We start from the raw sequence: 21,909 nt of genomic DNA on the forward strand, positions 1-21,909 counted from the left end.
CAAAGATGGCACGCATGGCCCACCCTAGGATTCAGAAATGCTGTGCTGCAGATACCTAGGTTTTTTCTTTTCTACTTATCCACCCCGTCCTCTACCACTAACAATTTGTGATTTCAAAATATGTGGAGTCTAATAAAACGGTCAATAAGAAATTAGGAATGGGCTGCCCAACTGTTTTTTTATGATTGTGATGAATTCATAATATGATTACAGGCTTATAGTAAAGAAAAGGCCAGGGGAAAAAAACACAGGTATCATACAAACACGTGCCTTTTCTTGAGTAGGCTTCTCTGGTTTCACAATTATCTTGTGACTTTAAATACATCTGAATATGTAGCTGCAGTCTGAAACATCTGAAAAAAGTTACCATATTTGCATGTGGTGACTGGTTCTATGATTATATACACAGAGAAGATAATGTAAGTGATCGAGTACCTATGGCTACTTCACAAATGTTACAGATTAAAGGATCATATAGTCTCCCCATCCCTCCTCTGAACTCCCAGAACTCTTCATTTGCAGCCTTTGAAGGTGTTTTCATTTTTTTCTATTAGTTGTTTAGACACCTATTCTATGTCTCCCTTACTTACAGTTCCTAGAGAGCCAAGGCTCATAAATGATTCTTCTTTCATGCCCCATGGACCTTTACAGTCGGCACAAAATCAATTTCTGATGAACAGAAGATTCTACTAATAAAAACACTTTAACTTGTGAATATAACATTGTTTTTTTCTAAAAGTAATATGCAGAAAACTATTTAGAAACTAGCATAGGAAGTTCTTCTACTTCTGCATGAATTTACTTATTTTGTGACAAATCTGGGATAATCACACCAAGGAAAAGGTGAGTAGGCCAAGTTCATGCCCATAAACCACATACTACCCAATCTTTTGTTTATAGGTCTCCAAACTTAAAAAATAACAACTCCAATACTTCTCTGGAGTCACACAGGCTGACTTTAAGCTTCAGTGATCTGACTTAAGCTGTGAGGTGTAGCCCTGGAAAGTGAATTACTGACTTCTCTGTCTTGACTAAAGTTTTCCCACTGTGTTTCCACAGGTTACATTTCACAAAACTGTTGACCAGAGATCCCATTGGCCCATCACCACCTCCACCTCTAACATCTGAGAAGACAGTGTCAGATGGGTCACTTTAGATGAGAACATTTGTCTTTTAGAAAAAAGGAAGAGGAATTCAGACTTTATAGAATGCCGTGAAACTGATCCATCTACTTCCTTAAATGAATCTACTTACCCTAGTCTCAGGAAAAAAGGCATGCAAAAAATGGCATAAAAGGGAAGTATTACTGGTTCTTTTGCTCTTTTCTCCTTCCTTCCCCAGTCAGATAAAGTGCCTTCTTCCCTGGCACTCAATCTGTGCTGTGTCAGTGTTGCCTTGCCTTCATATTTCAGGCTTTAGAGGGAGAGGAGGCTTTATTTCCTATTTCTGAAATGTTTCCTAAACATGAGCTCACAGGCATGTTAACAATCAACAGCAGTTGAATTAAGGATGGAACCATCACTTCCCCAACTGCTAATGGCCAAAGAAGGCTGGCAAATGGCATCAAAGAAAGCTGTGGTCTAATACACTTACGGAATTCTTTCAAAAGCCTTCCCTTGGCTTGGTTAGGAGAAATTTCCCCTACACTTCCTTGGCTTCTTTCATCCTTTTATCTTTTCTTTTGCAACAAGGGGCATGGAGTAGAAAGAATGAAATACTAATAAATGTACTGTTTTATTCAGACTTGGCCATGTCTTAGCCTGTTCCTGGCATCTAGGTGGACCTGGCTGGCACCAGAAGACTTGTGGTATCTGGAGCGCACTATCAAAACTTAACAAGAGGCCTTTTTATTTGTTTCTTTTTCTGTTTTCCTTTCTTTGGTAAATGATCCTAACTGGGACATCAAGCAAATTGTCCATGTCAAAATCCACAGAATGTGAGACCCTGAGAGCTTAAAGAGATGTCAGAAATGACCACTTGCGTCTCCCTTGTTTTACAGATAAGGAACTGGGAGAAAGGGTTATGATTTGGCAGCACTCTTTCCCAGAAATCCTTTTAATACAGGCAGAATCAATCTTCACGTACCTTTTGGGTGTTGGAGTAGCACCATCACAAGAGATGGAGAAGCATAGGGAAAGTAGGTCTTGACTGCAAACTTCAGCTACAATAGAATCAAAAATTCGAAACTGTGTGAACATTAGGATTGGAAGTAGTGCTAAGAAAATACAAAAGCCCACGTCCTCTGCCCCAAAAGGACCCACTAGTACTAACATGGTCAGAATATTTTCTTAAACATTTATTTTTTTAAAAAAAGATGCTTCCAGTAATCTTATAAACGTATTCTAGAAAAATAAATCTTTTGAAGTCACCTTTTGGGATTAAGAAAAATAAAGTTATAATATAAACTTTGTTTATATCAGTTCTTTACTTCACATGGACCTATTATACACATAAATCTTCTGTTTAAGTGAGGGTTTCCAAAGCAGTTGTGAGATGGATTTTTCTTATTAAATTTATCATTTTTTATTTTCAATTACTGTTGACATAAATTATTATATTAGTTTCAGGTGTACACCCCAGGGACCAGACATCACATAACTTAGTAAGTGATCATGCCGATAAATCTCACACCATCTGACACCATACGACATTATTACACTATTATTGACTATATTCCCTGTGCTGTACTTTAGATCTCATGACTATTCTGTAACAACAGATTTATATTCTTAATCCTTTCACATTTTCCACCCAGTCCTCCAAATATTCCCCCATCCTGCAACCATCAAAATGTTCCCTGTACCCATGAGTCTGTTTCTGATCTACTTGTTCATTTATTTTGTTTTTAGATTTAATTGTTGATAAACATGTATTTATTCCCATTTTATTGTTCATATTTTCCCCTCCCTCCCCTCCTTCTTCTTCAAGAAGACCTTGTAACATTTCATGTAATACTGCTTTGGTGATGATGAACTCCTTTAGCTTTTTCTTGTCTGAGAAGCTTTTTCTTTTTGTCCTTTAATTCTAAACAATAGCTTTACTAGGTATAGCAATCTTGGTTGTAAGTTCTTGCTTTTCATTACTTTGTTTCTTGCCAATCCCTTCTAGCCTGCAAAGTTTCTGTTGAGAAATCAGCTGACAGCCTTATAGGAGCTCCCTTGTAGATAACTAACTGCTTTTAAGATTCTTTGTCTTTAACCTGTAGCATTTTAATTATGATATGTCTTGGTGTGGGCCTGTTTGGGTTCATCTTATTTGGGATGCTCTGTGCTTCCTGGATTTGTATATCTATTTCATTCACCAAGTTAGGAAAGTTTTCTGTCATTTTTTCCAAATAGGTTTTCAATTTCTTGCTCTCTCTCTTCTCCTTCTGACACCCCCATGATGCAAATATTGGTACACTTGAAGTTGCCCCGAGGCTCCTAACATTATCCTCATTTTTTTTGGATTCTTTTTTCTTTTTGCTGTTCTGATTGGGTGTTTGTTTGCTTTTTTATGTTCCAAATTGTTGATTTAATTCTTGGTTTCATCCCCTCTACTGTTGATTCCCTATAAATTACTCTTCATTTCAATAAGTGTATCTTCCATTTCTGACTGGTTCTTGCTGCTGAGGTTCTCACTAGGTTCATGGAGCATCCTTATAAGAAGTATTTTGAACTCTGCATCTAGTAGATTTCTAGTTTCCATTTTGTTTAGTTCTCCTTCTGGAGTTTTGTTCTGTTCTTTCATTTGGGCCATGTTTCTGTGTCTCCTAATTTTGGCAACCTTCCTGTGTTGGTGTATATATATTAGATACAGCTGCTATGTCTCACAGGGTGGGTAGAATGGCCTAATGTAGCAGATGTCCTGTATGGTCAAGCGACACAGCCTCCCCTATCACCCAAGCTGGGTACTTGAAGCACACCCATTGTATGGACTATGTATACTTTTCTCTTGTAGTTGAGACTTAATTGCTGTTGTCACTCTAATGGGAGGAATTTACCCAGCTGACCAGCTGTAAGGACTGGATGTGACTGACCACCAATCTCCAACCACCATGGAGGATCAACTGTGTAGGGGCCTACCCCACAGAGCAGGACTTCCTTCAACAGGGTAGTGGTGGCTAGTGAGTCTGCCAATGAGTGTGTCGCTTGTGCAGGTGGTTGGGTGATGATACTTCGATGTGGTCTGGATCTGTCCACTGGGTGTGCTGACTTTGGGACCCCCTGGGAGGTGCAGGCCAAGGCCAGCCACTGCCTGTACTCTGCCCCAGGGCCACCCAGCACAAGATACAAAGTGCTCTGCCAATGGCTTCTACTTGTGCTGGGCTTAGATGTGCCCTGGTGAGTTCAAGCTGTAAACCAACTCCAGCTGCCACTAGTACCAGGCCTGGGGTCACTTAGCAAAAAGTTCTGGGTTTGTCAAGGGCAGAGGCTGCTTGTTTGAGAAAATTTAGGAAAATCTGAAGCATGAGCAAAAACAAGCCATACAGATAGAGAACCTCCTGGAAACAGATTGGGCTGGCCTGAAAGATTGGCAGGGCGGGGCCTCAGGGAATCACCAGGGTGGGGCAAACAGTGTGAGCCTGCTTGATTCAGTCTCAGATATGGCACCTGCCAGCCAGCTCTGTGCGGGGAAGGGCCCATCAAAGGAACATTAGCCTCTGTCAGCACTTCCGTCTAGGAGAAAGCTGCCCCTCCAGCTCTCACCCTGATGACAAACAATTCAGTTCCTTCTAGAATGTCTCTGGTGCCTCACAAGCTGCCGCTGCTGCCATACTGGAGCTCAGGATTGAGTCCACCAAAGTAAGTCTGTACACCAGCCCTTTAAGAGGAACTGCCTGGGACTCCAGAAGCTCCTGCCTTCCTCATTCTCAATCCCCTCTGGTTTTTACAGCCAGAAGTTATGGGGACTTCTCTTCCTGGCACTAGAACCCTGGGCTTTGGTGGCTTGGCGTGGGGCTGGGACCCCTTGCTCCTAAGATATCTCTCCCAATATTTATCCAACACATGTAGGTGTGGGACCAGCCCATTCCACATCTCTGCCCCTCCTACTAGTCTCGATGTAGTTTCTTCCCTAACTCCATAGTTGTAAGACTTCCATTCAGCTTGATTTCATGCAGTGCTAAATGATAGCTGCTCTGTAGTTTATTTGTAAGTCTGATGTGGTTACAGGAAGAGGTGAGTACCATGTTCACCTATGCTGCCATCATGATGATGTCAGCACCACCACAAAACAAAACAGTAGTGCTCACAATACTGTGAAGGCCGAAGTGCTATAGCTCTCTGTACCCTCAGAAGGCACAGAACTTTTAAAACGCTTTCTTTCTATATATGGATTTTTATCTTTTTAAAGTATATTTTATTGATTATGCTATTACAGTTGTCCCATTTTTCCCTTCCTTTTATCCCCCGATGCCTTGCACACTGCTTCCACAAAATCCACCCCCCTTAAGTTTATGTCCTTGGGTTGTACATATAAGTTCTTTGGCTTCTCCATTTCCTATACTATTAACCTCACCCTGTCTATTTTGTACCTATCATTTATGCTTCTTATTCCCTGTGCCTTTTCCCCCATTCTTCCCCCACCTCCTCCCCGCTGATAATCTTCCATGTGATCTCCGTTTCTGTGATTCTGTTCCTGTTCTAGTTGTTTGCTTAGTTTGTTTTCATTTTTGTTTTTTAGGTTCAGTTGTTGATAGTTGTGAGTTTATTGTCATTTCATTTTTGGTTCCCTGTATATTTTTCTTTATTTCACTTTGCATAGCCTTCACTGTTTTCCTCTATTTTGTGACCATACTCAACTATTTCTGTGAGCATCCTCATTACCAGTGTTTTGAACTCTGAATCTGATAGGTTGCAATCTCTATCGCTTAGCTGTATTTTTCCTGGAGTTTTGATCTGTTCTTTCATTTGGGCCATATTTCTTCGTCTCAGCACTCCTGATACATTGTAAAGGGCGGACTCTTAGGTATTCACCAGGGACGGGCAACCCACATCGCTGGGTTGTGGTGCTGTATGTGGAGGAGGTGTGAGAGAGGGAACAATGTCACTTGCTTGGCTCTCGGCCAGCTTTAAGTCACTTCCCTGCTACCCACAAGCAAATGAGCCCTTCTGGTGCTGATTCCTGGGTGAGTGGGTTTGTATACGTTCTACGACCCTGTCGGTCTCTCCAATGTGGAAAAAGCATTTGATAAAGTATAGCATCAATTTATGATAAAAACACTTAGCAAAGTCGGGCATACCTCAATATAAATAAAGGCCATATATGCAAAATCTACAGCCAACATCATACTCAATGGGCAAACACTAAAAGCTTTCCCACTAAGATCAGGAACAAGACAAGGTTGTCTGTTTTCACCCCTTCTATTCAATATAGTATTGGAAGTCCTAGCCACAGCCACCAGACAAGAAAAAGAAATAAAAGGCATCCAAATTGGAAAGGAGGAAGTAAAACTACCATTGTTTGCAGATGACATGACTCCATAGACTCCACCAAAAAACTACTCAACCAGTAAGTGAATTTGGCAAAATAGCAGGATACAAAGTCAATATTCAGAAATCAAAGGCATTTTTGTACACCAGAAATGAAATAGAAGAAGAAGAAATCAGGAAAAAAAAAATCCCATTTGCTGTTTGCCTTTTTACTGCTATATAATCTTCACTTTACTTTTCATGTACTCATAGGTATGTTTGAATGTAGGCCTACCTTTTGACATTAGTTTCTTTTTCCAATCTATCTTTTGTTCCTCTGATAGCCCACAGCTCTGCCTTTTGATATCTTAAGTCAATCATATTGTGTCTTGAGTTCTGGCTACCCCTTGACCCCACTTAACCCCTTTCCCATCCCTTACATGATGAGAGGCCTCAGAGGAAAGTAAGAAGAATAACCAATGAAGTTTCCTTGTTCAAGGGCTGAATCCACTCCAGTTTTTATCTGCTTTTTTTCATTACTCCTCAGTACCTTCAAACTATTCTTAAAAATATTTTCCTGAGTTTATAATTTTTTAAAAGGATTTTATTTATTCCTTTTTAGAGAAATGGGGAGGGAGGGAGAAAAAGAGAGAAGAAACATCGGTCTGTGAGAGATACATTAACTGGTTGCCTCTTGCATACCCCCAACCAGGAACCTGGCCTGCAACCCAGGCTCATGGCCCGACTGGGAATTGAACTGGCAACTCTCTGGTTTGCAGGCCAGCACCCAATCCACTGAGCCACACCAATCAGGGCCAGAGTTTATAATTTTTTATGTGTGGGAGATTTAGTCTTAGTACATTATTAGATTCTGCCACTAATAGAACCAGATCCTGAACAGATCTGCAGTTTATACTGAACTATTATGTAAGCTCTGAAAAAGTGGCTTGTCAGGACAACCTTAAGTGTTTGCCTACTGGCCTGACTGAGCACATTGAGGGAGCTCACTGTGCTCTCCAAATAAAACAGGAGTGAGAGGAAAGGATAAAAAGAGAATGAAAATAAACAGTCATGACAATGGGAAAGAATGTGGACTAATGGGATTTCTTATAAACTGCTGTGAGTTGGGGGGTGGGGCACGGAGTGTAATGAAAACAATTTGGCAATATCTATAGAAGCAGAACTTTGCATTCCTAATAAGCAGCACTTCCATTCCTAAGTATATATCCAAGAATGTTCTGAGAAACACTGTTTGTAAAAGAAAACAAAAGGTGGAAACTACTCCAATGTCCACCACCAGGAAATGGCTAGGTTCTGGCATACTTTCCCAGTGGAGTACTACCAACAGGTACGTGAATAGGTACCTGAATAAAAGCTCAACATCATTAGTCACCGGGTAAATGCAAATCAAAACCACAATGAGATACCAAGTCACACTTGTTAGAATGGCTGTTATAAAAAAGATAAAAAATAGCAAATGTTGGCAACTATGAGGAGAAAAGGGAACACCTACACACTATTGGTGGGAATGTAAATTGTTGCAGCCTCTATGGAAAACAGTATGGAGGTTCCTCAAAAAATACAACTACCATATCATCCAGCAATTCCACTTCTGGGTATTTATCTAGCAAAAATGAAAACACTAACTCAAAAAGATATATGACAGGGAGCCCCATAAAACCCAGAGTTATCTCCTGGAGGGTGAGCTCCTTATAGTACAGGGTTCCCCACTTGGTGAATGTTCTAGGAACCCATCTGTATCAATGTACTAGCGAGTATTGTGAGAAGCTGTGTTCAGCTTCAGTGAATTTTTTTTGAAGACTCTTTCAATATGTTTGCCCGTTTCATGACGAGTGATTTACAGGCCCACCTGCCTACACTGCATGAGTACTCAGCAGTATTTTTGAGCAAAAATGGCATGACCCCCATGCTCCATCCTCCATGTTCACTCGATCTCACCCCAAGTGATTTATTTTTGTTTGCCTAGGTGAAAAAAGTCCTCAAAGGGAAATGTTTTGCTAATAGCAGAAGCACTAAAAAAGCATCAAAATTGACGAGATCAAAAACTGTTTTGAGCAGTGGAAAAATGTCTCAATAGGTGTATTGCATCAAATGGAAAGTACTTTGAAAGTGACTGAAGTTTAAACATGTAAGAACAAATACACAATTTTTTTATAAATAAATTCCAGTTTTTGGGTCTGTCCTTGCATGCATCCTCATGTTCACTGCAGCATTATTTGCTATATGTAATAAATGGAAACAACCTAAGTATCCATCAATGGATGAATGGATAAAAAAATGTCGTGTATATGTACACAATGGAATATTATTCAACCATATAAAAATTAAATCTTGCCATTTGGGACAATACGGATGAACCTCAAGGGCATTATGCTAAGTGAAATGAGTCAGACAAAGATAAATATGGTATGATCTCAATCATATGTACAATTTTAAGAAAGGAAGGAAGGAAGGAAGGAAGGAAGGGGGAGGGAGGAAGAGGGAGGAAGAGAGAGGAAGAGAGAGAGAGAGAAAGAAAGAAAGAAAGAAAGAAAGAAAGAAAGAAAGAAAGAAAGAAAGAAAGAAAGAAAAAGAAGAGAGAGAGAAAGGAAAAAAGACCAAACACAGATACAGAAAACATATTGGTGGTTGACAGAGGTAGGAGGTGGCTGAAATCAGTAAAGGTAGTCAAAAAGTATAAACTTCAGCTATAAAATAAATAATTCATGGGGATGTAATGTACAGATATAACAAAGTTTCTAATACTGTATTGCATACTTGAAAATTGCTAGGATTGTAGATACTAAAGGTTTTCCCCACAAGAAAAATAATCGGTAACTGGTTGTTGGTAGATGTTAACTAGACTTACTGTGAAGATCATATCACAATATGTAAATATCCAATCATTATGCTGTACAACTGAAACTAATAGAATATGCCAATTATACCTCAATTAAAAAAATAAAGATAAATAAATTAAAAGCAACAGCAATTCATGGTCCAAATCCATAATGCCCAAGGCCAACACTCAGGAGGAGCAAAACTGATATGAAAAAGCGGCTCAAGCTAACACTGAAAAGTAACACTTCTTCCACTAGGGTCCTTTACCCCAACCTAGGTGTGTTCTAGGAATCAAAGGGACAGATTTTCTAAAAGGCCAGTTCCTAACTGGGAGTACAAAGAATGTATAAGAGAGGATAAGGGGTATTTATAATTATGCCTCAAAGTATGAGGACCAGGCAGTCAGTGCCTTTCCACAGACCTCTCCTCCCAAATTCCAGGCTGCGTATGGTTGATATCACTGTTTGCTACAGGTTAGCTAACTTCCCCAGGAAAGAGAGGATGGCGAAAAAATACATCATAAATATTTATCACTGTCTTAAACAGCAATGATAAAACCAGAGCAATCTTTGGGGTAGAGGTGTATGGAATTTTAGCAGAGCTGAGCATCACAGCGCTGTTCTCTTTAGTCAAACTGTTGAGTGCATCATAAGGGACCATGCCATTCCTCACAGGAAGCTGCAGTGGACCCAGGCACTTGAACAGGCAAAGCAACACACAGATGTTTGGGCTAGTTAAAATGCCCTAAAGTGAAAGCTCTCTGTTAGAAAAGGTTCTCGTTCTACAGGGTCACTCTAACTGGTCAGTGGTCTTGCACGCCGCTTCCTTGCCTCTGCTGATGAAGCCCTATAGTGCAGGTCTTCCTGCAGGGCCAGGGCCTGGCTTCCTGCTTACTGTGTCCAACTGGCACCTCTTGGTCACTGCCACTCCCAACTCTTTCTTGACAGTTATTCAAATCTTTCCTCATTCTTACCACCTCCTTTCTCTCCTGGAATCCAATTCACATTTGAGTTTCTCAAAGGAAAGGAAACTTCAGTAATTAAGAATGTTCAGTATTGCTTTGTAACAAGAGGCATTTTTTTCTTAGCACATGCCATATGGACTCCAGGACAACTGTCACTGGTCTGGGGGGGCGGGGGGAGTGGAGTCCCATTTGGCAAACCGCATATACACAGGGCCTGGAAATTTCATCTTCCAGGGTCAGCATGACAGAGTTCTGTGACATAACAGTAGGTAAATGTTTCTTGGTACCAGAGCACAGGACAGACAGGAACTATTTTGAATATTTCAATTAAAATAGTGTTACCTTTGCTGGGGCATGCATTTGGAAGCTTTGTGAGCAAAACAGTCTATCAAAATCACTGAAAATAAAGTACTCCTTTCTGATGGTTAGCCAAATACTCTGAGCAGCTTTTTTTTTTTTTCCTTTGGGGAAATGAATAATATATGTAATATAACGAACCTGGTTGTTTTCTTTTTTCAGAGCTTCTACGAAGCACCATGTAAATACTTGAATGATGGCTAGTACTCCTGGGGCTCCGTTGGTTTCCAGGAGTGCATACCTGAGTAATGCAGGGCCAGATCACAAGACATTCAGTGAGTAATCTAATAAACATGTGAACCTGAACTGTGCAAGGGAATAGTGGAAACATTCTTTTTGTGCCGTAAGCTTCAGATGTCAGTCCCTGTGTAAAGGCAGGAGAACTCTGCCACTCCTTTTCTAAAGACTTTAAAGTGGTAATGTGCAGCACTCCCTTCCTTGGTTTTTAAATTATTAAGCACTGCAGATCCTTTCCACACAGGCCTGAGTGTTCTACAAATATTTGTACACAGTATGCCCAGACATGCAACAGCAACAGCCCTTTTGCTTTTTCAAGTGGAGAAAGAGCTGCTCAAGCGGGGGAAATGGCTCAGTCAAATCTACCCACCAAAGTGGTGGAAGAATCTGCATGTAGCTGGTTACTTTCCATGTATTTTCCATGTATACAACTAACTTTTCTTTAAATTTAAACAAAAAAGCAGCTCAAACTTCGTAGCTTTAAACCCAAAACAGCATTGATTTCTTATTTCTATGCTTATTTAGCTTAAAGTTGGTATGTTTCAAGACCAACCCAAGTGTTACGTTATTTACTTTTGTAAAAATTTCTTTCCCCAGTGTCTGCTGTCTGTTCTGGAGCCCCTTACCACTGAGTGCAAGGTGGGGTGGCACGGACAGGACACACACCCTGGCTGTACCAGCAGCCCAGAAAGAGGGGACAAGCTTCTAGACAGAGGTCAAGTCTCCCAGTAACGGTCAGCCATTAACTAACTTGGTGTCCAGTGGTTTCACCCCTCATCATCTGTAAATCCAATGCACTTCCCAAGAAGTGCTCAATTTGCAAAATAAAAAGCAATGTGTTGTAAGATAACTTGCATAGTTGATCTTACCTTTCAGAAGAGCTGTGTTAAAATGGAATATTTATTTATTTTTCTTGTTTTTCCGTAGCTTTAAAAATCCTTTAAAAAGATTGGTCAGCCCTCATGTGGTGGAGGGAGTACACTGCTACACTTTGTTTTGACCTGAGAAAAATCCTACATATTTAATGATTTAAAAATCTAATTAGACTTTTTTGTATCATCATTATTAGAATTTTAAAAGGTTAAAATATAAAATTATCTTAATTCTTAAGCACTGGCTTTTAAACATACACTGATATTTGGGCTTTACCAAAAAGCTCAGAGCGGTAAGATGGAATCAGAAACTAATTTCCCCGTGTCACAGCTAGAGACTACCACAGACTTTTTAATTTAAATTTGGAAATTGGGCATTTAAAAATCAATTAGTAGCACAAATAGCACAACATTTACCTGAACATTTCATCGACTATTCTGAATATGGCAGGGTGGCAGGCTGCTTCAGGCTGTTAAAGAAAAGACCATGAGAAGATAAAATATCAGAAGTATTTCATCAATAAAAACTTACTACTAACAAGCAAATGAGTTGTCTAGAACTGCTAGTGGCTATAAAATTAACATAGCCCTTCTGATTTGTGCGACACAGTGAGAAGATGGCCGTTTACGAACCAGGAAGAGGTTTCTTGCTAGATACTGAAACTGCTGAAACTTTGATCTTCTACAAGCCTCTAAACTGACACAGCTTTCTGGTGTTCCACATGAAACTTCAACATTCGGACAATGGGCATCAGTTTCAGTACCCCACATTCAGTTGGGGTCAGATGGAAGGCCAATTTCACATCCTACTATTTTATTTGTCACTATCTATGGCAAGCAACTTCCCCCAGGTATATCAGACAATTAATAGACTCACAAATTGCTATCTTCTTCAGTAAAAAGACTGAATACTTCCAATCAAGATGGAGGCATAGGTAAAAATGGCTTGCCTCCTCACACAACCATATCAAAATTACAACTATAGAACAACCATCAATCAGAACTGTCAAAAATAAACTTGAATGGAAGCCCAACAACTATGGAATTAAAGAAACCACATCCATCTAGACTGGTAGGAAGGACACAGACACAGAAATGCAGAGATGCAGAATTGGCTGGTCCTAAACCCATTTGTGGTAAATAAAAAATGGTAGGGATATCTTGGGAGCAAAGGGTATCAGTCCATACCAGGGCTCCCAGCCCAGGGTTCCAGTGCCAGGAAGATCAGTCCCAATAACTTCTGGCTGCAAAAGCTAGTGGGGATTGAGTCTGTGGAAGAAACTGCTGATTTCCCGAGCAGTCCCTCTTAAATGGCCCACACACAGATTTGCTCGGACTCACTCCATCTGTGTTCCAGCACTGGTGACAGCAGCTTGATGGGCAAATTTTTGCCATCATCAGGGCAAAAGCTGGGGGACAGCTTTCCCCCAGACAGAATTGTGGGAAGAGGCCATTGTGCCTTTTCTAAGCCTGCCCCACACACAGTCACAGAGACAGCAGGTGGGTGCCATATCTGAGACTCCATGAACCTGGCTCACACTCTTTGCCCCACCCTGGTGATTCCCTGAGGCTCCACCCCACCCAAATTATGAGCCCATGCAAGCTATTAACACTGGCTTTTCCATATGAATGGCTGGTTTTGGCTCATGCTTCAGACCTTCCTAAATCCTCTCAAACAAGCAACGGTTGGCCTCAGCAAGCCCCTAGCCCCCACACCTCTTGCTAAGTGGCCTCAGGCCTGGCACTAGCAGCATCAGGCCTTGGTTCACAGCATGGCCTCACTATGGTACCTCCAAGCCCAGCACAAGTAACAGCCATCTGCAGATACCTTCATAGCTTCTGCCAAATGGTCTCAGGCAGAACACAGGTGGTGGCTGACTTTGGCCTGCACCGCTTGGGAAACCCCATAGCCTGCTCAGCCGGTAGACAGCTAGAGATCACATTGGGGCAGAACCGCCCCACCACCTTCACAAGTGACACACTCAAGGGGCACACTCAGCAACCTCCAGAGCCCTGATGAAGTAAGTCCCACTCTGTGGACTGGCCCCTGCACAGTGGGTCCTCCATGGAGGGCAGAGGTTAGTGGCTGGTGGTCACAACCAGTCCTTGCAGCTGACTGGCCTGGGTAAATCCCTCCCATTGACATGCAAACAGCAATAAAAGCTCAACAAGAGGAGGGTGTACTCAGCCTACACAAAGGGTGCTCCTCTAATACCCAGCTTGGGCAATAGGGGAGGCTGTGCCACTGGACCCTACAGGACACCTATTACATTACTTCATGATAACAAGACAGGGAGTCATAGCAGCTCTACCTAATGAAAAGAAACAAATACAGGAAGGCTGCCAAAAAAAAGGAGACAAAGAAATATGGCCAGGATGAAAAAAACAGCAGAGTGGATGATGCAGAGAATCAAATCGATGATGTGGAACATAAGGAAGCAAAAACCAACCAATCAGAACAATAAGAAGGAAAAAGAATTCCAAAAAACGAGAATAGTGTAAGAAGCCTCTGGGACAACTTCAAGCATTTCAATATTCATATCATAGGGGTCCAAAGAAGAAGAGAAGGAGCAATAAGTTGGAAATCTACTCGGAAAAACAATGAAAAGAAAACTTCCCTAATTTGATGAAGGAAATAGACATGCAAATTCAGGAAACACAGAGTGTCCCAAATGAGATGGATGCAAATAGGCCCACTCCACAATGTATCATAATTAAAAAGCCAAAGATTAAAAATAAAGAGAGAATCTTAAAAGCAGCAAGAGAAAAGCAGTTAGTTACCTATAGGGGAGTTCCTATAAGCCTGTCAGCTGATTTCTCAAAAGAAACTTTGCAGGCTAAGAGGGACTGGCAAGAAATACTCAAAATCATGAGAAGCAGGGACCTACAGCTAAAATCGTTCTAACTAGCAAAGCTATCATTTAGAAACGAGGGGCAGATAAAGAGCTTTTCAGACAAGGAAAAAACTATAGGATTGCATCATTACCAGACCATTATTATATGAAATGTTAAAGGGACTTATTTAAGAAAAAGATCAAAACTATGAACAATAAAATGGCAATAAATACCTATGTATCAACAATTGATTCTAAAAAACGAGCTAAGCAAACAGAACAGAGACAGAATCATGAATACAGAGAGCATTTTGATGGTTGCCGGATGGGAGGGTAGTTTGGGGGAGTGGGTGAAGAGGCATGGGGATTTGTAGTTACCAAATAGCCATGGGGATGTAAAGTACAGCACAGGAAATGCAGTAGCCAAAGGACTTATATGCGTGACTACTGGACGTGAACAAAGGTGTGGTAATTGCCTGAGGGAGTGGTGGGTACTGGGTGGAGAGGAGAAAAGGGGTAAAAATCAGGACAACTATAAGCATACTCAATAAAATATATTAAAAAAAAAAAAGAAAATGGGGGCTTCTGGTCAAGACGGGGGCCTGACAACTAAGGAATTAAAGAAACCACATCCATCCAGACTGGTAGGAGGAGCGCAGACACAGAATGGGCTAGTCCCTCACTCACATGTGGTGCATAAAAATTCGGGAGGGGTATCTCAGGAATGAGGAGTCCCAGCTCCATACTAGGTCCCCCAGCCCAGAGTTCCAGTGCCAGGATGATAAGTCCCCACAACTTCTGGCTGCATATGCCAGTGGAGTTTGAGTCAGTGGAAGAAAATGCTAAAGCGCCAAGCAGTTCCTCTTAAAGAATCCACACACAGACTCACCTACTCAGACTCACTCTCTCTGAGCTGTGCACTGGGGCAGCAGCTTGAAAAGCACCAGTGGCATACAGGGAGAGACTGAAGTGTCTGGCATCAAAGCAAGCAGAGGCCACTGTCCCTTTTCTAAACCATTCCCCCCAAAAGAGAGCAAGCTGGTGCCATATTTGGGAATTCATCAATGTGGCTAACACTATTTGACCTGCCCTAGAGATCCCCAGAGACTCTCCCACCCAATTTACTGGCCCATCCAAGCTGCTTTTCTACATGAATAGCTGGTCTTGGCTCATGCCTCACAACTTCCTAAATCATATCAAACAAGTGACAACTGGCCTCAGTGAGCCCCAGGCTGGCACTAGCAGTAGCCAACCTAGATTCACAGCTTGGCTTTGCCTAGGAATCTCCAAGACCATTCAAGTAGCAGCCTTCTCAGATTGCTTTACAGCTCAGCAGGATGGCCCCTCTCCTGACCTTGGCCTGCTCCACCAAGGAAACCCCAGAGCCAGCACACCCGGTGGACAGCTACAGACCATGCTGGACAGGCACCACCACCCTGCCCCTGCACAGCTGATCCTCTGTGGAGAGTGGAGGTTGGTGGTAAGCGGTCACAGGCAATCCTTGCAGCTGAATGGCCTTGGTAAATCCCTCCCATTGTTCTGCCAACAGCAACCAAGGCTCAACGACAAGAGGAGGGTGTACTCAGCACACACGAAGGGTGCAACTCGAACACACAGCTTGGGTGATAGGGGAGGCTGTGCCACTGGACCCTACAGGACACCTACTACATTAGGCCACGTTACCAAAACATGGAGTCAAAGCAGTTCTGCCTAATACATAGAAACAAATACAGGGAGGCTGTCAAAACAAGGAGACAAAGAAACATGGCCCAAGTGAAAGAACAGATCAAAACTCCAGAAAGAGCTAAATGAAATGGAGATAAACAATCTATCAGATGCAGAGTTCAAAACAATGGTTATAAGGATGTTCAAGGAATTTAGTGAGGATCTCAGCGGCATAAAAAAGATCCAGTAAGAAAAGAAGGATTCACTAATTGAAATAAAGAACAATTTACAGGGAAACATCAGTAGAGTGAATGAAAAGCCAAGAATCAAATCAATGATTTGAAACATAAGGAAGCAAAAAGCAACCAATCAGAATAACAAAAAGAAAAAAGAATCAAAAAAAAAATAGGTGTAGTTTAAGCAGCCTCTGGGACAGCTTCATGTGTTCTAACATTTGCATCATAGGGGTCTAGAAGGAGACCCCTATGATATGAAGAGCAAGAAACTAGAAATCTATTTGAAAAAATAATGAAAGAAAATTTCCCTAATTTGGTGAAGGAAACAGACATGCAGGTTCAGGAAAACACTGAGAGTCGCAAACAAGATGGATTCAAAGAGGTCCACTCTAGGGCACATCAAAATTAAGATGCCAAAGGTTAAGTATAAAGAGAGAATCTTAAAAGCAGCAAGAGAAAAGCAGTTAGTTACCTATAGGTGAGTTCCCATAAGCCTGTCAACTGATTTCTAAAAAGAAACTTTGCAGGCTAAGAGGGATTGGCAAGAAATATTCAAAGTCATGAAAAGAAGAGACCTATAGCCAAGACTGCTCTACCCAGCAAAGCTATCATTTAGAATTGGACAGATAAAAGAGCTTCACAAACAAGAAAGAACTAAAGAAGTTCATCATCACCAAGCCATTATTATATGAAATGTTAAAGGGACTTATTTAAGAAAAAGAAGTAGGTCAAAACTATGAATAATAAAACGTCATAAAATACTTATCTTTCAACAACAGAATCTAAAAAACAAACTAAGCACACAAGAAGAACAGGGACAGAATCATGGATACGGAGAACGTTTTGATGGTTGCCAGATGGGAGGGAAGTTTGGGAGAATGGGTGAAGAGGTGAGGGGATTAAGAAGTACAAATAGGTAGTTGAAGAATAGCCATGGGGATGTAAAGTACAGTACAGAAGATGGAGTAGCTGAAGAATTTATATGCATAACCCATGGACATGAACATCGGTGTGGGGATTGTGTGAAAGGGGGGTGGGGTGCTGGACAGAGGAGGACAAAGGGGTAAAAATCAGTACAACTGTAATAGCGTAATCAATAAAATATAATTAAAAAAAGAAAATTAACATAATCCTTTGTATCAAAAAATTGGAAAAAGCCTTGCATACAAATGTGTACAGTGCTTCTTCTGGGGCAAAGAGATTACGGGCAAGCTTAATTTCCTCTTTATAGTCATGTATGTTCTACATTTTCTACAATAAGTCCATACGATCCAGAAAAAAGAGACTCAATATGTATCATAGAAAAATTTAAAATACTTTCTATCAGGATGCTGCACTGAAGACAAAGAGTCTGCCTATGTTGCTAGTTATAGTGCTTTTGACCTCCTTGCATGGCCTAGAAGTCCCTGAAGGTCAGATTTGGGCCAGCTATCTTTTCTTTTCTGTCTATTAGGTGATGAGTATATAATGATAGGATAGTCAGAAAAGCAATGACTGCTCCCATGTTGGACTAAATAATATCACATCTGAGTGCACTACAAATTTAGTAGTTTAAATTATTTAGTATGCAAAGACGGTTAATAAAAAAATTAAGATACCATCACCTTGAATAATGAAAGTGATCTAATTTATTCCACAAATATTTTTGCTACAGGTTTCGATGGTTTAAATATGCAGAAGCCAACCTACTGTGGCCTGGGAGGGGCTTTAGTGGGCCTGACCCAGATTCCATATCCTTTTGGCTAGAGCTGAAAGCATAAGATTAAGCCAAATGAAATGTCGTTTGTGTCATAAACCAGATATTTTATAGTAGCATCCAAGTGTTAGTTGATTAGGCTCTACAGGGAATTTCTTCGAGTCATATCATGCTTGATATGACTAGCTTTGGGAAGTATTTTTTAATACCCTCTCCCCAATTAAAAAAAAGAAAAAAAAAGGATATGCTTTGTCTCTCACATTCTTTGGTTAACGGAGAGGAAAGAATGGTGCCTATCTCCACAGACTCTTCGATTGTTGGTTCTGCGCTGGTGTTTTGAGTTGTAACATTGAACGTGTGCCATCTAGTGTTCACACTTCGCCACTACAGGCTGTCATAGAGGGCCCCAGGCAAGGGCATCACCACTTGTTAAAAAGATGGGGTGATCTCCTTCTAATTATTTGAAGAGATTTCTGAGTTACGAAAAAATCAAACAAGAAGTGAAAAGCAAATGGCATGTCTGGAAGAAAAGTGATTCTTCAAATTTGCCAGTTTCATACATAGACAATATGCCTCCTGAGTAAGTGTTCTAAGACCAAGCTACACAACCACATGCGCATAGGAAGGCAGAGCTTGAAAAATGCACTGGTAGAAAACCAAGACTAAAATGGTAAAGTAGGACCATTCCTTTTGTTCTAAATGGTTTAACTACTCCAGAACTCTATAAATTTGATGCTAGAAGAAAATCATTCAATACTAACTACAGAGACTTACAAATGGTAAAGAAAAGGATGGTCCAATATGTTAAATATGGCTCCCATGGAAATTAAAGGGATAAGCAAAAAAAAAAAAAAAAAAAAAAAAAATCTGACTCAGTTTGTTAAAAGAAGATTAGAACTTGAACTGCTTTTCTTTTATGCAATGTTTTCTGGCAAAACATCTCAATCCAATGTCTTAAATGTCTCCAGACTGTGTGGAATCTGACTGTTCTCTCCACACCAATGCACTCATCTCTTCGATTTCTTTCTGTCACAATATTTCAGACTCTTGGTTGCTCTAAACCTGCTTCTACAACCTGGTTAGCTTTTAAAACGGATGTGATGCCCAGAGGCAGGGAAACTGTGTTGAAATAGCAATGGCAGAAATTTTTATTTTAAAACCAGACTCCCTTCTTGCCCCAGAGCTGTGAACAGCTTTTTCTCATCTGTGGCCTTTACTGATAGTTGTTAAAATGAAACTCTTTACACTTCCCGAACACATAATTTCAGGGTCATTGAGGCCCCTCATGAAGCCCAGTGTGCTCACAGGCCAGGCATGTGTCCTCATGACATCAAACCACAAAAGCAAACTTAGGCTGCTTTTCTTATCAAGGGAATCCTCCAAATAGAATTAAAGTCTTAATTCATGGTTCTTTGGAAGTCGTAACTTTGCCTTCTCTTTACAACATCCTTGTGAGGGAAGAGGCAAACATTTTAACCTCTCTGTATCCTGTCTGATTTGTAACATGGGATCATAGAGTATATACCACAAGCTACTCTGCAGCCCAGAGCTACAGACCCTAGCTCTGAAGCCCCACAACCTAGGCAATTACCTTTCCTATAAAAACAAGAGAAGAAAGAAAACGTTTCTTGGAGTCCATCTATTTGTATGTTTTCTCCATCCTACCAAAATCTGTTCCTTCTCTTCCTCTCAATCTCATCTCTTCTTGTCTCTTTTCCATCTGGCCTAATGATTTCCATGTACTAATTATTTCAAGTCTAGCGTAACTATGTCACCAGGAGGCCATCAGAAACTTGAGCTTTGTCCTTCTCCTGCCTCCTGACATGGCCTCCAGCTCTTTCACTAAATGTTGGAGGATGAGTGGACAATGATGATAGAGAGCTCTGGACTCTGGCTTCCTTTTCCTATGGACCAGATTGTTCTGCTGGATGTATACCCCCTTCCCATCTCCCACAGCTACCTAGGATGGCATTGTTCATCTTCTCTGTGCCTAGAAGGACAGCTCATTCCTGTACCTCAATCAAACAAGGAAAGACAAAGTCAACAGAGAAGAGATGTGCAGTGGCCGTGTTCTCCAGGCCTGTGTTGTGGGGAGAGGTGAGAGAGAGTCCAGTTTGTCATTCTGTACCATGAACTGTACAAATAACATCAATGCTCGCTCTCTGCCCTGTGTCCACTCTGTCATTTTCATACTGGTTCATCAATGACTATTACAAGCCACTTGCCACTTAAAAGAGGCCTGAGAATACAAAACAACAGAATTCTCAGGACAAAATCTTGCCTTCTATCATTTTCTGATTCTGTGTGTGAGCGCGTAAGAGAGAGTATAGAGATGGGTGGCGGGAGGGGGAGAAAGAGAGAATACCAACCAGAGAGGGAAATTATACTTTGATTCAAGGTAAGGAATTGATAAAACTGAACGCCTCATTAAAAAAATGAAAAGGTAGTAAAGAAACAAACAAAAAAAATTCTAAAGCCTTTCATTTATCACCCTTTATAGATATTTTTTCCTAAGAAATAAAAAGAGAAATGGCAGATGAGAGATAAGAAGCTGAAGTTGAGCAAGCCTGGGAAATATTCTCTTTCATAGTCAATTTAGATGTTGTTGAAATACTTTACTCAAGAATGGTCTTTTCTCTAAAGAGATGGCTGATTAGAAGCTTTCCCTTCAGTTTACCCTAGCAAACTGATTACAGATTACAACTAGCAATGCTGTCCCACAGTGTAGCTGACTCTTTCATACCTGTAAGAGGCCCCTGTATTAATATATGCCCATAAACAAAAAGGTTTCTATATTCATCAAAAGATAACTTTCTTCTTAAAAAAGAATTCTTCAGAAGATTCATTTCAACACTCAGCCCCTTTATTGAGTTAAAAAACAATTTGGTTTTAAAAAAATCTACTTAAACAAAACCTTCACATCTATCATGTAAAATAAGATAGCTTTATAAATATATAGATTTTTATTATATGATTTTCTTCTTTCCTCCTTTCAAAATACTAAACATAAGGCTATAAATATCCCTTTTACATTTTAGGATCTATTTTGTTTCAAAACATTCAAGTTTCTTTCAATAAATTTGAGATGGAAAAATATTCTTTCTTTATAATCTTCATCAGATGTTGTTTATACTACAAGCAACTTTTTTTCAGTTACTCCATAATACAATTATTGTTTAATTAGTGATAAATCTATTATTTCTAGGCTTAAAAAAACTTTACAAGGACCAAATGTACTTTTCTGTTTTAACTTTACTCAAGCTCTCTCATTAAGCACATTAAGAGCATTAAGACACAGGGGTGCCAGTTCTTAATGCTCAAAGAAGTCCCTCAAATCTGAAGTTCCTCTTTCTAACCTGGCCCAGTGGCCTCTGTCAGCTTGCGCAGCCTGAGCAGAAAAACAACTCCTCAGCCCCCTGCTGCTTCTCAGCTCAGCCTCTCAGTGGCAATGACCTTCCAGGTCAACCACTGCCCTGCTTTTATTATTTTTCAATTTCTTCCTCTTTCTTCACGTCTGACTAGTTGAAGAGTTCTCCATCCCCAACAGTGAAAACAGAACTTGCAATCTGGGCCTTTTTCTTTCAGAATTAATGCTGGGGGATCTGGTGCCCCCTTGAGGTCAACACTGGGAAGTGCAACTACTGTCTGAGATGCAGATTTTTTTACCTTTTACCCATAACCATCAACTACCAAGGCCACTTCTCTATTCGACCATTGGTAAATTATCTACTTCAGCATTTCTTAAATTACATGTATCACATTAAAGAACTCAAAAAAGAAATGCTTAAAAGACTGCTAATGAAAAAGCAGGAAAA

General features: G+C 40.6%; 1 protein-coding gene across 1 annotated transcript in view; it reads right to left on the minus strand.

Annotated features, from left to right (window-relative positions):
- FANCC (FA complementation group C) overlaps positions 1-21,909 on the minus strand; it is a 197,509-nt gene that overhangs the window by 12,301 nt on the left and 163,299 nt on the right. Inside the window, exons 8-10 of the mRNA XM_054588089.1 lie at positions 12,081-12,133; positions 10,696-10,795; positions 2,086-2,161 (exon numbers count right to left, since the gene is read on the minus strand). Of these exons, the coding sequence (XP_054444064.1) occupies positions 2,086-2,161; positions 10,696-10,795; positions 12,081-12,133 (229 nt within the window). The remainder of the gene's footprint in view (positions 1-2,085; positions 2,162-10,695; positions 10,796-12,080; positions 12,134-21,909) is intronic.

Source organism: Pteronotus mesoamericanus, unplaced genomic scaffold (genome assembly GCF_021234165.1).
Source record: "Pteronotus mesoamericanus isolate MK-2021 breed Mesoamerican mustached bat unplaced genomic scaffold, CSHL_Meso_final scaffold_125, whole genome shotgun sequence".
NCBI lineage: Eukaryota > Metazoa > Chordata > Mammalia > Chiroptera > Mormoopidae > Pteronotus > Pteronotus mesoamericanus.